Consider the following 17,158-nt stretch of genomic DNA (forward strand, 5'->3'; position numbering starts at 1 on the left):
AGTGGATAAGGAGAAGGACAAGTGCTAAAAATGTTCTGTCAGTGAGTGAAAACAGACAAGGGGCAAACATTCTCCCTTCTGATAAGGAAAATAAAATTCCTTCTCAGTTGTATAGTTGGAAAATAGCCCTAATGAAAGTATGCAAGATAGCATGGGCAATTCACACCTCAGACAGTTCAGGAGTACTTCCCCCAAGAAACACAAATAGGAAATTATATTGCGCTTTTAAAACAATATGGAAAACCAAAAGCACCTGCATTTGTTGTTTTTAGAGTGGTTATGCACTAAAGTCTTGACTCCACAATGATTGACAACACAGTTAAAAAGTGGTCCTTTCAAAATCTATAGAGCCATGCACCCTCCACCAAACTTCAGTAAACCTTTTCTGTAACTTTTCCTGTAACTTTCCTCTCCCCTCCCGGCAAAAACACTAAATTAATTACTACAATCCAAGTCAGAACTATAAATACATGCAAACTCCACCGTTGGTCTCCCTGCGCACACTGGCAAATTCTTGAGATTATTCCACAGTACAGGCCCACTTGACTGGCCCGGTGGCACAGACCCAGAATTGCGTCTGGGCAGATTAAAACAGGATGTAGATGACCATCGTTGCTCTTTCATCACAAGGCACTTCTTCAGCTTTGCACCCTGCCCCTCCCTGTCTCTCGCTCTCTCTCTCTCCCACCTCTGTCATCTCAGAGAAGAAGGGGGGAAAGTCATTAGGCACAAATAGGGAGGAGAGAGTAGCTAGCTGTTGCTATCTCCATGAAAGTCAGGGCAAAGCTCAGAGCCACTGAGAGATGGTGAGAGGACTGCACTGGGGAATATCCGCCCAGGGAATACAATACGTTTACAGCCCATTAAGTTGGATAAACAAATGTCTTACTGAAGGAGATGCTGAGCGTCATGGACATCAAGAGGAAAACATTAAAAGGTAGGTGCGTTTTCAACTTTCAATTATGATTATCTTTATTCTTATTATGTTTTCTGTTTTCTCGTGGTGATGCTTATTTTCACTGTTGTTTTCATGGTGTTCATCACATGAAAGGGTGTAATTCAGCATCATAATCCTGTTATTGCGGCTACATGCAGCTTCATATGCTGATGCAGTATTCCAAAGATGCATTACATTGTTGCAAACTTCTTTGGTTTTTCTCAAGATCAATAACTCCAGAGGGGCTGTGGTGGAGCATTAATGGGATGCCATGAAATTTACTTGAAGACGCCAACAGCCTACTTCAGTGCAACCCTTGTCTGGCACTCAGTTGATGTGGAGGACCAGTGGTGTATCAGACGCTGGGCAAGATGGGTAATGCCATGCGGGGCGTCGTTGCCTTCATTCCCTCAGAACGCTGTCAACGCTTTCTCGTGGGGGACCTGAAGGAAATGCCGCTGGATCGGACCCTGGACCTGAGCAGCCGGCAGTTGCGTCGGCTGCCTGTTGCTGCCTGTGTCTTTGATGAGCTGGTGAAGCTCTACCTGAGTGACAACAACCTCAGCAGCTTACCGGCTGAACTGCAGGGCCTGAAGAAGCTGCAGCTCTTAGCCCTTGACTTTAACTGCTTTGAAGAGCTCCCTGCAGCTGTTTGCAGATTGCCCCAGCTCAGCATCCTTTACCTGGGTAACAACAAGCTTTACAGTCTCCCCAGAGAACTGAGAGAGCTCAAGGAACTAAACACGCTGTGGCTGGAGACTAATTGCTTCACTGTTTTCCCACAGGTGGTTTGTGAGCTACCTAATCTAAAGACCCTGCACCTAGGTTATAACCAGATAGAGAGTTTACCAACAGAGCTAAGAGGGCTGGAAGAGCTTCGAAGTATCTGGCTCGCTGGGAACCAACTGGCAGCGTTCCCACCAGTGTTGCTGGAAATGCACTTTTTAGCTGTCATTGATGTGGATCGGAACAAAATACGCTACTTCCCCGGCCTGTCTCACATGCAGGGGTTGAAACTTGTCATCTATGACCACAACCCCTGTGTTAATGCCCCGGTAGTGGGCGAGGAAGTCAGAAGAGTCGGGCGGTGGGCGGACTGCCCAGATGAAGTGCAGGAGGATGATGGGTCTAAAGCAGCAAGTGAGACTGCAGCGGAGGTCACGGAGGTACACCCCGAGGACGAGCACAGCATTTAGGGTCAAAGGAACAAAGTGACCTTCTGCCTGGGAGAGGCCTCTCAGTACAGGACGACGTTCAAGTGGAACACTTAAAGCCGAGTGGTGTGTTGTTCATCAGGCTGATGGCATTTGGTCCATATACGGCAAAGCCAGGTTGTTGTACAAGTTGTACACAAACGTGTGAAAGGAGGAAATTTGAAACCAGAAATAAAAAAGTGTTTAACATGATTGGTTATTTACACTGTATGAAATGTTAGTGTCTTATTTGAATTAGTAAAACTCTATATATGATTTCAAATGATTAGCTGCAGCAACAGAGATGTAAATTGCTAAAATCAGTCAGTCTAAATGTCTTAAACTATTTTATCTTATGGTACAAGACATAAACTATCTTTACATATATTACAGGTTGTAGGACATCGGGGAGATGAAAACAGTGCATGTATTTCTACTTGATAAATATTAGTGGTGTGTATGCGCAACACTTTTCTATTAAATTGACTATATGGAGTTGGTCAGTAGAGCAGGGATTGAGAAAAAGAAAAGGATGGTTACACAGATTCTTGTTCAAGCAGAGTCTGAGATAATATCTGTACCTGCTGAGGCTAAGTACAGTGAGGTTTTTAATACAAGTGATGGATGGTTTGAATCAACTAGTGCACTCCTTATCCAGACCAATGCATAATTCATCAGATAGATTGGGGCTGTGGCTTTGAATAGAGGCTGCTAATGGGCCTTAATATCACCGCCAAAAGGTTTGGATCCGAAACAGATCGTAAATGCAGTTTTCCAGTTCCTCAGCGTACCAGGAAAATATTCTGTAAACAAGATAAGATGTTGTTCCACGGTGTATCTTTTGAGGCATTTTGAATCCTTTTTTAGCAAAGCGTAGGTAAAGGGATTAAAATGATCTGCATACCCGTCTTCTAACTGGAAATGTGATAATTGTGAACACACTGAACTACTGTATTAAAAAGACCGACTTTATTGTGCGTTTATGTCAGAGATTCTACGAACACATACAAACATCATTCTGTTTTATCTTTCAGTACAGTGCGTGTCAAAGATAATCATCTCGGCTCTTATACTGCCCCCTAGCACGCTGACATCAAGAAACTTCCCAAACAGGGCGTTTCACAGCAGTTTTACAATAAGCCGTCTGCAGCAAAGGGCACAGTAAATGCAAAAAACTATGTTGGTCCGGTGTGTTTAACATCACCATTGTCTGAGACTCATGAATCCTTTTTTAATTTTTGACAAGATTTGTTCCCAAATTTTATAGGAATATCCAAAAGATAGGAAAGGTTCATCACATTCAAGTATTTAAAAACAGTAATGACTTAAACTAAAGAGAAAGCTTGTTTAGAAAAAGAAATGTTTAACATATAATCGTATTTTCAACAATGATCATTTTGAGATAATAGATGTTTGTATTCGTCTCTGTAAATGAAACATATTACAACAATCAGGTGTAATAATGGACATATCATATTGGATAGCCGTCTGATTTAAGAACGCTTTCTATATGAAATATTAGGAGTAAAAAAACCTGCTTGTTCCGCATGACTAATATCAAATTTGCACATAAAGACAGATACAAATTTATCTTTCCTTGTGTTTAACAAAACATTCTAACAAAAGTTGTCAGGTTTGGGTCTCCAAATATCATATAATACACAAAAATGAGACAAACTTAGTAGCATTAGGACTTAATGTAACTTCTGTTGAACCCTCTTTAAAGGGCAAGAAGGAAGTAAGATCTTTCTATAGAAATAAATAGCTTGAGTTAGAGCTGCTTCATTTTTCACAGTGATGTCGATGTAGATGTCACCAAAACGTACACAAGAGACAATACACAATGAGAAGTGTGCCACTGCATGTTTATTTAATTTGTTCAACACATAAATAACATCAGAGGCAATTGCAAGGATATGTCCATGACAGAATACAAGATGACAGATTATAAGTGCGTCATATTTAACAATCTCTTTGGTACAGAATATTTTATCACCTGCACAAACTCTCACATAAACTCTCTTAAGGCTTAACCCCTTGGCTCCCCTGAAGTGGAGGTTAAATACACGCAGGCCGGGCTTAATGCCAACAATTCCTTCATCACTTTGACTTTATCAGCTTTAACAACCAGTATTTTAAAACAATAACTTTACTTATCCTTCTTCTACTGTTCCTTAATGTTAAATACAAACACGTTTCATTAATAAACTTGTATTACTTAAAAAGACCCATCAACAATATCTTGGTGCGTTTGTTGAAAAAAATAAATACAATCTTCCCGACATTAAATTGCAGCGTTTAAACTGCACTGTAACAGATATTGAACACAAAGAAACAGTGATGATGGAATGAAAACCTACTTTGTAAAAAGCATTGCAGCTTTAACCAAGTATGCCACGGCTGTAAAATCACCCTTTAAACTGAGACAGAACGTCTCCGAATGAAAAAGTTAAATAAATGCAACACATTCTTTGTGTCCCTCGTGCTGGACACAAGCTCGACAGTAAGCTATTAAAAACAAAAGACACCGTTTTGGGCACAAGACTGTAGAAGTGCTGTAGACATGAGGTCAAAGTTAGAATTAGGTCGAGGACTCAACACAAGACAATACGCAGTAGTTTGTTAGCTAAAACAAAGCATGTACTATATTTTCGTGAACATTGAGCATAAACTGGAAGTGCTTTTGTCGTGTGCAGTGGCATGGTTTTCACAGGCTCATCCACGGCCCAGGTCTCTGTCGGAGTGTGGTCTCCCCCTGTTGAGATCCATCCAACACGTCCGAGCTCTCTTCCTCCTCGGGCCCCTTGGAGTCAGGAGACGGCTCTTCCTCCTCGGGCCCCTTGGCGTCAGGAGCCTCTTCCTCCTCGGGCCCCTTGGAGTCAGGAGCCTCTTCCTCCGTGGTATCGGCCACATCAGCCCCAGAGGCATCCGTGACTTCTGAGGGCCCCTTTGACGACGTCCCTGCCACCGTGTCACTTCCCTGGAAATCAGATGCCTCATTCACAGATCCGATCACTTGGGGAGCCCTGAGGTCCTTCTGCGAGTTTTCCTTCTCCATGCGCTTCCTTGCCTCCTCTCTCCTCTGCTGGATGCGGGTGTTATCCCCCATCATAACCTTGACTCGGACTTGGTCCGGAGGCCAGATGCCGCCCCATACGAACTGCAGGTAGCTGAACAGCACAATCACACTGAGGAAGGCAAAGTTGGTGGCCACGCCGACAAACGCGGATGTCAGGGGGAAGTTGTACAGAACATATCGTACGCCAGTGAAGTAAGCGTGGATACGGAGCTGAGACGAGTAGATCTGCACCCGTTTGGACAGGATCTCGATGACCGCACCGACAGAGGGTTGAAAAGCATTTGTCTTGTAGTCTGAGAAGAACTCCACTTCTATGAGCTGCTTCTGTTCGGCCATCCCAGTCACAAAGAAAGGAGAGAAGAGTAAAGTGCTCAGGCTCTGCAGAAGGCTGGAGCGGTAATGCAGCATTGTGGATCGGCCCACTGACGAGACGGTCTTCCCACCCTTGGTGTAACAAGACATCTTGCACATGAACATGCCCAGGTTTGCATTCACCGGAGACTCCGGCATCTCCAACTCCAAAGACACTCGATACGGCTGACCGTAAGCCATCACTTGGTCCCTCTCGTTCTTCATGAAAGAGATGTTGGCCGTGGGGAATGAACACAGCACTGACTCTGAGGGGTCACAGTCGGAGGAGTAGTAGAAGTGCACAGGGGTGGAGAAGCTCACGGTGGGCATGTAGGAGTAGTAGAAGCTTCCGTAGAGAAAGATGGACACCCACAGCAGCAGCAGCAGGACACAGAACAGGATGGCAGCCTGAAATAAAGTCCGCCGTGCCTTGAGGAGAGTCACCGATGCCACATCGTGGAGCCAGTGTAGAACCGCTCCCATCGTGCTCACGATGGACGGGTCCGATCCGGACTTTCTTCTGGTCCTGGTTTGGTCAGCTGTTCCTCCTTGGACCCCCTTATACTGCTGCCCCCGTGGTGGCTCCCTGTGTTCATACATCAGTGGGCGGCTCCCCTTCGAAACTGTGGAATTGCTTATCTTCGCCCTCCCATGCCTAACGTTAGTCTGTCTATTCAACTAGTACACATCCATTCACCTAGCTAGCTAGCTGAGGTCTGAGCGTGTCGTTAAGACACCGTTAGTTACGGCTAGTTCGGCCCACAAGCTAACGCAGCCGTCAGCCTGCTCCAAATAAATCTAAATATTATGAACGCTAGCTCCTGAAGGTTGGATGGTGATGGTGTCTACCTGACTTAACTCTGCCTAAGCTTGTTTGTCTTCTTCTTCTTCTTCTTCTTCTTCTTCTTTTTTTTCTTCTTCTTCAAAGTTTATTGGCGGTTGGCAAACAACGAATTGGTGCATTACCGCCACCAACTGGTATGGAGTGATGATCAGGATGTATTACTTACATTATTTAATTTAATTTATAAAAATAAATAATAAACGGGCTCATATTTTTCAATAATATTTGTTAGTCTTAGATACATAAATAATACTTGATTACACTTACTTCTTGAGTTATTTTGCAGAATATCTTCTATATCAAAATGTACTTTTATCTTGCTGAGGTTTCCAATTAGCTGCCTTCGTTCTTGCTCATATTTCTGACAGCGTACAATAACATGTCATACTGTTTCCTCTTGTCCACTACACTAGAATTTTCTTGTATCATGTTCACTTTTAGGAGCGTACTGTTGCACCCAGTGTGTCCAAATCAAAGTCTATATCAGAGTTTCATCTCTCCTGTTTCTTCCTGCACATCTCATTTACCCGCTCTTGTTCTTCTTTTTTAATAATTCAAAGTCTACTGTTGCATCAGGAAGTATGCACGGTGCTATTGCTGGTAATGGAACTGTTGGACTGAAGTTTAATTTAGCTATGTTAACTTCTGTTGCTTTCTGTGCTACTGTCTCTCCTTTTCCCAGCAGGGTTTTAGAGTTCCCTTTGTTGGATGCTCTTTGCTCTGGCCCTGTAGATTAGCCCAATAACTCAATGCTAACTGAGTTCTTCTTAATTCTAGCGGCATTTCTCCCATTTCCACCTGTAATGCAGCAGTTGGGCTTGTTTTAAAGGCACCGGTGCATAATCTCATTGCCTGATATTGAATACTATACCATTTTTTGAGAGATGTGTTTGCTGCTGATCCATACACCACACAATCATATTCCAATATAGATCTAATTCATTTAGTGGAGGTTAAATACACGCAGGCCGGACTTAATTCCAACAATTCCTTCATCACTCTGACTTTATCAGCTTTAACAACCAGTATTTTAAAACAGTAACTTTACATATCCTTCTTCTACGGTTCCTTAATGTTAAATACAGACACATTTAATTAATTGCAGTGTTTAAACTGCACTGTAACAGATATTGAATACAAAGAAATAGGGATGATGGAATGAAAACCTACTTTGTAAAAGCATTGCAGCTTTAACCAAGTATGCCACGACTGTAAAATCACCCTTTAAATAGACAGAATGTCACATTCCGTGTGTCCCTCAGGCTGGACACAAGTTTTACAGTAAGCTATTAAAAACAAAGACACCATTTTGGGCACATTTTCTAAATCGAATTGCTCTGAAAGAGACTCTGTGAAAAAGTATCTCGAGGTTTGTTTATCTGTGTCCTTTAAATGGGTGTGAAACATTCTTCATAAATTCTGTTCCAAGTACGGGGCGGCTACATTCACAATCAGAATCCTGTCCACTGATGTATGAGCTGGTAATAAAGAGTTACTGTCTACTTGTATTACACAAGACAACTCTCTCTAATTCATGATTATTAGTTTTACTCCACTATTGTTGTTTCCCTTCCCCCTTTAGCCCTCTTCACTAATATTGTCTCAACTATAAATGTTAACAAAAGTTGATCTGTTTTCTCCTCATCTCTCACTGTTGTTTCACCATCTTTTAGGACTGGATACCAAAACTCTCTTTTAATCCCGTTCATTCTTTTTATCGGTTCCCATACGTTATACATGTTTTTGGTGACAAATTGAGTGACAAAATTCCCTCCAAAGGTTTTTATTTTTTATGATCCTCCTTACATTTGCTTGCAACTTTTTATATTCAATAAGACTCTGAAAACTATGATTATTTTGTAATACTTGAAAAGCTTTATTTCGAGATTTAATACCTTCATCACATTCCGTTGTCCACCAAGAAACAATCTTCTTTTTGTGCTTACCTCCCTTCTTCTGCATGGATTGCTTTGATGCCTCTAGAATAGCTTCATGAATAGAATCATTTAAATTTTCAACATCTTCACTAATAAACACTTTCTCCATTTCTTGATCACTGAACCTTCTAAATTTCTCCCAGTCAGCACTGCTGAAAGACCATTACTGTAGTCCTTCTGTCTCATAGAGCAGATATGATTGCTAAGAGAGCACTACAACGAAAAGAAGAGGAGATATTTAATATTCTTTTTGTAAAGGGGGAAGCTACATAATTAATGAGAGGATTTATGGCAGAAGAAGTGGGACAACGACAACAAAGGAAGACATTATTCTAACATTCAGAAATCCATAAATGTGAAGACATACAAAGGGAAGAAGAGAGGAGGTCATATTGCCAAGGTTAGGATTCGGACATACAGGACACTCAACTCTGTATTTAATGGCAAATAAAGGACTCAGATAAGTGCACTATTTGTAATGTTGCTGAAGACGTGGAGCATGTTATCCTGAAATGTCGAAGATACAATACAGACAGGAACATCTCGAAGCAACAAATGTCAGTTGGGACGGAGGTGGTGTTTGGAGGGAGTTCTTGCAGCGGACAAAGAATAGCGTGAGTGTTGCATGGCACTGTTGCGATTTCTTAAAGAAACTGGATTAGACTGTAGGATTTAGTTGTTTTTTAAAAATTATTATTATTATTTAGAACAGTGATGGAACTTTTACTCTGAAACTGCACACTCCGGTACAGTAGGTGGCGGTATGCACCCATTCAAGTTGGTTGCGATCCGCCAATCAAATTAAAGAAGAAGAAGAAGAAGAAGAAGAAGAAGAAGAAGAAGAAGAAGAAGAAGCAGCAGCAGCAGAGCAACAACAACAACGCAGGGGTAGGCTGCAGGGTCCCAGATTGCCAAGACAGCTATGGGTAAAAAAACCCGCCTCACAGGAGGTGCGGTTGGTCGGAGCCCTTCCGTCTTCCGGGCTCGGTGGTGGGGATGTTGGAGAAAAAGAAGAAGAACCCTCAGGATCCGATGGTATTTCTTAATGTTTTCTCAGTGGCTTGTTAGCTGAATGCTAAATACTGGAGGTGTGAAGCATGTGGCCACCTTTTAAGATACGTTTTCTTAAAAGATTTCTAACACGCCTGAAAACGAATATCACGTGTCTATTCACGTACACTGGGCATGCGGGTTGGTTGCTGATGTAAACAGGAAGTAGATTGTTGCTTATTTAACCAATCAAGTAGCAAACAAGGGTGTCTACGTCATCGTTTTCAAACGTATGCGTTTACGACTGTCCACTAAGAGGCAACCCAGAGTTTTCAAACGTATCCATCCTCAGCAGCGTTTCCAAACAAATCATAACATAACATCCGTTTTCGGTGCTCGAAAACTCAGGCGTAGTGTGGACGCCCAGTGTAAAGTAGGAAAACATATTTTCAAATGGAAACATAGTAGTGTTGACATGGCCTACGTGAGAAGACATCTGATTATGCAAAAATAAAAACGCTACTTGTTACAGCAATTCAGACATGTATGATGTATTTTGTACTTTTCTTTATAGCTCTCGTGTCAATGGCAACAGTACAGCACATGAAGCCCATCACACCAAGGAAAGTGCTGCAATTGTTGCAGCACCGCGATCTGTGAAGGAGACCAAAGTGAAGGCAAGTCTCATTTAAGTCCAACACAAATGTGAATTAATTTGAATTAGTTGAAAGACATTTATTCTGAGGTTTAATATGTCACCCTTATGTTTTTGTCTAAAAGCAGGTAATTGAGAGTGTTATAGACCTCACAAGTGAAGGAGAGGAGAGGGAGTTCATTGCCTCCCCTGGCTGCTCGGAGAACCCTATGATTCTGGGTGGGAATGTCGGAGAGAAAGAAGAAGACCCCTCGGGATCCGATGGTATTTCTTAATGTTATCTCAGTGGCTTGTTAGCTGAATGCTAAATGCTGGAGGTGTGAAGCTTGTGGCCATCTTTTAAAAATCGATTAACTTAATAAAATTTAGCTGCCAAATTAGTTAACATTAGGTGCAACAATACATCATAACCCAAAATAGCTAACGTTTACACTTAATGATGGCAGTATGCTAGCTCATGAAACCAGTTTGTTTAAGTTAAGCTAACGGATCGACCAGAAGCTATCGTGTAGCGTGAGCATGCTAACTCAGGCTACATCCACACTAATACATTTTCAATTTAAAACAAAAACGATCACCGTCGACACGGCGTTTCAGCATGATTTTTAAAATGATCTCAGTCCAGACTAACATGCCTGAAAACGAATATTCACGTACACTGGGCATGCGGGTGGGTGCCGATGTAAACAGGAAGTAGACTGGTTGCTTAGTTTTAAAAAAATACGACAGAATAACAAAGTAGTCTTTAATAATGAAAGGTCGTGTTTGATACTTAAGATCTTCTTCTAAAATCTTCCTCTATAAACTCAAACAGACGCATTTCGTGGAAAGTTTTAGAAGTTTTGATTTTCAGACTTAGTTACAACACTGTGGGCCTTGCTCTCACTCACTCACTCACACTCACACATCAAATTTACTTTAAAATGAACACTTACACATAATTATTTACTAGATTATGGGTCAATAAATGTGGTCAACACACGTCCCTCACTCGTAGCTCTGCTGCTGAAGTCTCTGTCGTACTGGAGAGCAATTCATGTTTCGTTCCTTTATAGTTTATGTGTGTGGACTTCACAATAGTTGTGCAGAACAAAATAAGCATTAATAAGAAAAGGAAAGTCCTCCGTTTTGTGCCCGTCCTCCTCAAAGCCTCAAACCGTGACTTCAAACGTCCGCTCTGTAGGTCTGATTACGCCGCTGGACACGCCGCTCACTAATCGCTCCAATAACAGCTTCTTCCTCCGCAACAATGCTTAATTTAACTGCAGCTGCTAGTAAAGACAACAAGTTCAGCAACAACTGTAATCAGTTCTCCACCCAGACCTGAGGTTGATACTCAGACACCAGCTGTCAGTGCAGACCAGAACTAACAAAGCACAGAGTTTGAGTACAATACTCAGTACTCACTTTCTGGAGGTAACTGTCTGTGTGCTGTATTTAAGATGAAGTGTTCATGTTTTATAACAGAGCAATATCATATTAATTATAGTTGTTTCCATAACATAAGGAAGCAGTATTTATTTATATATTGTTTTACTTTGGCATTAAAGCTGCTGGTGTACTTGGAAAAAAACAATCTATTAATATATATTATCTAGTGCTGGACAACGATAACAATTTTGAATCGCGATTAATTGCATGATTTTCTGTGATTAATTGCATTGTTATGCGCAAAATTCAATAATGAATTCAAAAGTAGTGTATTGCATAATTTTATTTTAAAAGTACTGCTATATGAACAAAAGTGCAATAACATTTGGTTTGCAAACACTTTAAACAAATAAGGTAGCATTTTTTAACAGCAGTATTCCCTTTACACAGTAGCAGTTAAAATACAGTTATGATTCTGATAATAGATATTCAGCCGGTGTTCACAACTTTATCTTCATGTGTGTAATAGATGCAATTTGAAGTACACACCTTGAAAACTGTAAACCTTTTTTTTTTTCATTAGCGATAACTAAATAATATGCTTCTCATACATATTCCAAACAAAAAAACTTTAAAAACTCTAAAAAAATAATTTAAATGAATCATTGCTTTTTTGTATTTTGGTCAGACACATATGCAACGCTGTTTACTGTAATATGTGTGGTATTTGTTATAAATGTACGTTGGTACATAGAGTGTGATAAGAAGCTGTACATGGAGGGACTTAGGACCCAGGGGAATGTAGGTGAAGCAGGAAGAGACGCCACACAAACACAGCTGTTCACCGCTGGCTGCCTGGTTCTTGTGTTAAAAATATCCGCTTAATAATAATAATAAAAAAAACTGCTTAATGCGCGATAAAATAATTGTCGCCGTTAATTAATTAATGCGTTAGCGCGGTCACGCGTTAAATTGCCCAGCACTAATATTATCATAATACTACATGTAATACTAATCAATTATTCTTTGTAATACAACTTATCAATACTGCTAGGTTACACATTTGGTTGAAAAAATGAACTGCCTTGATGTTGAAATCTATCAGCCGAGATGGGAGACTGGCAGAAGGTGTGGGATGAGAACTTTGGCTGCTACTACTACTGGAACACTCAGACCTATGAGGTGTCCTGTGAGCTGCCACAATGTCTAGCTGATCAGGTGCAAAGCCTGGGGCAGAATACTAACAGGTAGGAGGAACTGACAGAGACACAGTATCATCACAACTTTTTGAGCAGCAGCTTCATCTTTGAAGTTACTGTAGCTATCTGACCTCAAGTACAATTCTTAACACATTTCTTTGGGTTTGTCTCAAGTACAGCAATTCAGACGTGTATGATGTATTTTGTACTTTTCTTTGTAGCTCTCGTGTCAATGGCAACGGCACAGCGCATGAAGCCCATCACACCAAGGAAAGTGCTGCAATTGTTGCAGCCCCGCGATCTGTGAAGGAGACCAAAGTGAAGGCAAGTCTCATTTAAGTCCAACACAAATGTGAATTAGTTGAAAGACATTTATTCTGAGCTTTAATATGTCACCCTTATGTTTTTGTCTAAAAGCAGGTAATTGAGAGTGTTATAGACCTCACAAGTGAAGGAGAGGAGAGGGAGTTCATTGCCTCCCCTGGCTGCTCGGAGAACCCTATGATTCTGGGTGGGAATGTCGGAGAGAAAGAAGAAGACTCCTCGGAATCCGATGGTATTTCTTAATGTTATCTCAGTGGCTTGTTAGCTGAATGCTAAATGCTGGAGACGTGAAGCTTGTGGCCATCTTTTAAAAATCTATTAACTGAACAAAATGTAACTGCTGAATTAGTTAACATTAGCTGCAAAAATACATCATCAACAAAAATAGCTAACGTTTACGCTTAATGATGGCAGTATGCTAGCTCATGAAACCGGTTTGTTTAAGTTAAGCTAACGGATCGACCAGAAGCTATCGTGTAGCGTGAGCATGCTAACTCAGGCTACATCCACACTAATATGTTTTCAATTTAATAAAACAAAAACGATCACCGTCGACACGGCGTTTCATCATGATTTTTCGAAATGATCTCAGTCCAGACTAACACGCCTGAAAATGAATATCACGTGACTATTCACGTACACTGGGCATGCGGGTGGGTGCCGATGTAAACAGGAAGTAGACTGGTTGCTTAGTTTAAAAAAAATACGACAGAATAACAAAGTAGTCTTTAATAATGAAAGGTCGTGTTTGACACTTAAGAGCTTCTTCTAAAATCTTCCTCTATAAACTCAAACAGACACATTTCGTGGAAGGTTTTAGAAGTTTTGTTTTTCAGACTTAGTTGCAACACTGTGGGCCTTGCTCTATCTCTCTCTCTCTCTCATCAAATTTACTTTAAAATGAACACTTACACATAATTATTTACTAGATTATGGGTCAATAAATGTGGTCAACACACGTCTCTCACTCGTAGCTCTGCTGCTGAAGTCTCTGTCGTACTGGAGAGCAATTCATGTTTCGTTTCTTTATAGCTCATGTGTGTGGACTTCACAATAGTTGTGCAGAACAAAATAAGCATTAATAAGAAAAGGAAAGTCCTCCGTTTTGTGCCCGTCCTCCTCAAAGCCTCAAACCGTGACTTCAAACGTCCGCTCTGTAGGTCTGATAACGCCGCTGGACACGCCGCTCACTAATCGCTCCAATAACAGCTTCTTCCTCCGCAACAATGCTTAATTTAACTGGACAACAGCTGCTAGTAAAGACAACAAGTTCAGCAACAGCTGTAATCAGTTTACACATTTGGTTGACAAATGAACTGCCTCGATGTTGAAATCTATCAGCCACCTGTTAGTATAGCAGAACATAAGGATTGTGTGCAATATATCACCTAAAATCTGTTTTGATCTGTTTCCAAGCATCTCATGGTTGTTGTTTTTTGCAGTGGGTTTAGAGATGGGAGACTGGCAGGTGTCATGGGATGAGATCTTTGGCTGCTACTTCTACAGGAACACTCAGACCAATGAGGTGTCCTGTGAGCTGCCACAATATCTAGCTGATCAGGTGCAAAGCCTGGGGCAGAATACTAACAGGTAGGAGGAACTGACAGAGACACAGTATCATCACAACTTTGTGAGCTGCAGCTTCATCTTTGAAGTCACTGTAGCTATCTGACCTCAAGTACAATTCTTAACACATTTTTTTGGGTTTGTCTCAAGTACAGCAATTCAGACGTGTATGATGTATTTTGTACTTTTCTTTGTAGCTCTCGTGTCAATGGCAACGGCACAGCACATGAAGCCTGTCACACCAAGGAAAGTAAAGAAGAGGAGAGGGAGTTCATTGCCTCCCCTGGCTCCTCGGAGAACCTTATGATTCTGAGTGGAGTTATGTGGCTGAGTAAGTCAGAAAGGCGCCCCCTAGCGGTAGTGTTTATCGACTTTGCGAAGGCCTCTGATACCTTTTCACACGAGCACCTCCTGAAGGCACTGGAACAGAAGGAGTTAGACCATTTTAATTTGGAGCATTTTAGAAACTCATGTGAGGCATTTACGACCAAAGTGCGATGCCTTGTAGAGGAACTGAGAAACATCGCCATGAAGGTGGAAGTGAAGCAGGGTGACTCCATGTCCCCTCCCCCCTTTAACCTTCCTCTGGATCTACTGATACAGACACTTGAACGCGAGGGCCGGGGCTTTGCCGTTAATGGGAAGTCCATTACTGCGCTAGCATCTGCAGACAACTTGGTGATGCTGAGTAGCTCTTGGGACGATATGGTCATAAACATAGCCATTCTCGAAACATTCTGCAAGAGTACAGGCATGAGCATCCAGCCAAGTAAGATCCATGGGTTCTTCATAGAGATGGACGGTAAAACGTATAAGGTAAATGACTGCAACTCGTGGTTCATCGATGAGAAGCCAATCCACTTAGTGGGAGCGGACGAGTCGGTCAATTATTTGGGAGTCTGGGTGAACCCACGGAAGGGACTGATTTCTGGAGATATGGCTGCTGAGATCCAGCAATGGACCAAGGCAATCGGGCAGTCACCGTTAGACCCGGAAGTTAAGGTGTTCTTGTTGCGTGACTATGTAATACCAAGAGTGATCTTTGTCGCCGATCAATGCATGATGAAGACGGAGGCCCTGACAAAAATGGACGGCCACATCAAGCAGGCAGTAAAGAGCTGGCGCCATCTGCCGACTTGTATAACCAACGGAGGACGATACTCCAGGTTATCCAGCGACGGTCTGGGTCTCCCTAAGTTGGCAAGAACTGTCCCGGCCATGCAAGCCCGGAGGATCCACGGGCTGTTTCACTCCACGGAGGGAATAGTCAGATGGGTCGCTTATCGAACGATGAGTCGCACAGCGCTTAAGAGGGCCTTGCTGAGAGTGGGTGGGTCACCGGGCAGACGCTCTAAACCAGGCACCCTCACGGGGGATGCAAGTCTTGGGGGGAGATGTCCTCGCAATGAATTTGGTGAGAGCCAAAGACACGACGGGGTGTGTGACATCCTCATAACAGAAGCTGAGCGCAACGGCTGGACAGTGGAGAAAGAGAAAAGCTGTAGAATGCCCTCCGGGAAGATCCTAACTCCAGACTTAATCTGCTCAAAGGAAAAGACGGTGCTCATTGTGGACGTTACGATAAGGTCCGAAAAAAATGAAGGCACCCTCGAGAAAGCGCGGCTTCAGAAAGAGACAAAGTACTGCCCCTTGACCACTGTAATCCAAAAGAGCAGACCTCGGGGGACAGAGGTCAAAGTCTTTGGCTTCCCGATTGGAGCCAGGGGAAAATGGCCGATGCAAAACAACAAACTTCTCAGAATATTGGGCCTGAAGAAAGCTCAACGCCTGATTTTTGCTAAACTTCTAAGCAGTAGAACACTAATATATACGCTGAGTATTTCGAGGACCCTCAAGTTAAAGAAGGGGAAGAAGGTGGCGAAGAAGGTGGCGAAGAAGGTGGCGAAGAAGAGGGTGGAGAAGAAGGTGGAGACGAAGGCGGGAAGAAGGTGGAGAAGAAGGTGGGGAATGTGGGAAGAAGCCTGGAAAGAAGCCGGGGAAGAAGCCTGGAAAGAAGCCGGGAAAGAAGCCGGGGAAGAAGCCGGGGAAGAAGCCGGGGAAGAAGCCGGGGAAGAAGCCGGGGAAGAAGCCGGGGAAGAAGCCGGGAAGGAGGCGGCTACTCTGAAACAAAAGAATCGTCTTCGTACACTGAGGAGTTTTAAACATGGCCGATGCAAGTAATAACTACCAGCAGAACATAACATCTGGGAACTCACTGAGTTAACATGATGATACGATGCATTTTGAGTAGTCCCGCCAGAGCGGGAGCTGACAGTTTAACCTGGAAGCTTCATGCAATGTGCAGGATGCGGTGCATCTAAGCCTCTAAGAACAGGGCTTTCCAATTAGCTGCTAGTTCTTGCTCATATTTCTGACAGCGTTCAATAACAGGTTATACATTTTCCTCTTGTTCACTATACTAGCATTTGCCAGTATAATGTTTTCCTACTTTTAGTAGCATACTTTTAAGCCCAGTGTGTCCAAATCAAACTGAGGTAACTGTCAATATGTGCCTGTATGTTATGCAAATTAAAAATACCCCCTCTACCCTTGTTCGTCTTTTTTAATAATGCAAAGTCTACTGTTGCATCAGGAAGTATGCACGGTGCTATTTCTGGTAATGGAACTGCTGGACTGAAGTTCAAAGCTTCTTGTCTCTTTCCTCTACTTTTCCCAGCAAGGTTTTAGAGTTTCCTGTGTTGGATGCCCTGT

General features: G+C 42.3%; 2 protein-coding genes across 2 annotated transcripts; one reads left to right on the top strand and one right to left on the bottom strand.

Annotated features, from left to right (window-relative positions):
- Positions 1-1,271: 1,271 nt before the first annotated feature.
- Positions 1,272-2,133, top strand: lrrc10 (leucine rich repeat containing 10; the record flags this gene model as incomplete). The annotated part of the gene is made up of 1 exon (XM_079162605.1): positions 1,272-2,133. Exon 1 carries the CDS (start codon positions 1,309-1,311, stop codon positions 2,131-2,133), a length of 825 nt encoding a protein of 274 aa, XP_079018731.1. The 5' UTR covers positions 1,272-1,308.
- Positions 2,134-3,978: 1,845 nt separating this feature from the next.
- On the bottom strand, positions 3,979-6,464 carry LOC306698341 (seipin-like). Its single transcript, XM_079162604.1, has one exon. The coding sequence runs from the start codon at positions 6,158-6,160 to the stop codon at positions 4,838-4,840; it is 1,323 nt and encodes a 440-aa protein (XP_079018730.1). The 5' UTR covers positions 6,161-6,464; the 3' UTR covers positions 3,979-4,837.
- Between the last annotated feature and the right edge of the window lie 10,694 nt (positions 6,465-17,158).

This window comes from Pholis gunnellus (genome assembly GCF_910591455.1).
Source record: "Pholis gunnellus genome assembly, chromosome: 7".
NCBI classification, from domain to species: domain Eukaryota; kingdom Metazoa; phylum Chordata; class Actinopteri; order Perciformes; family Pholidae; genus Pholis; species Pholis gunnellus.

Coding starts and splice junctions, on each gene's coding strand:
- LOC306698341 (XM_079162604.1), bottom strand. CDS start 6,160: ATGTATGAACACAGGGAGCCACCACGGGGGCAGCAGTATAAGGGGGTC.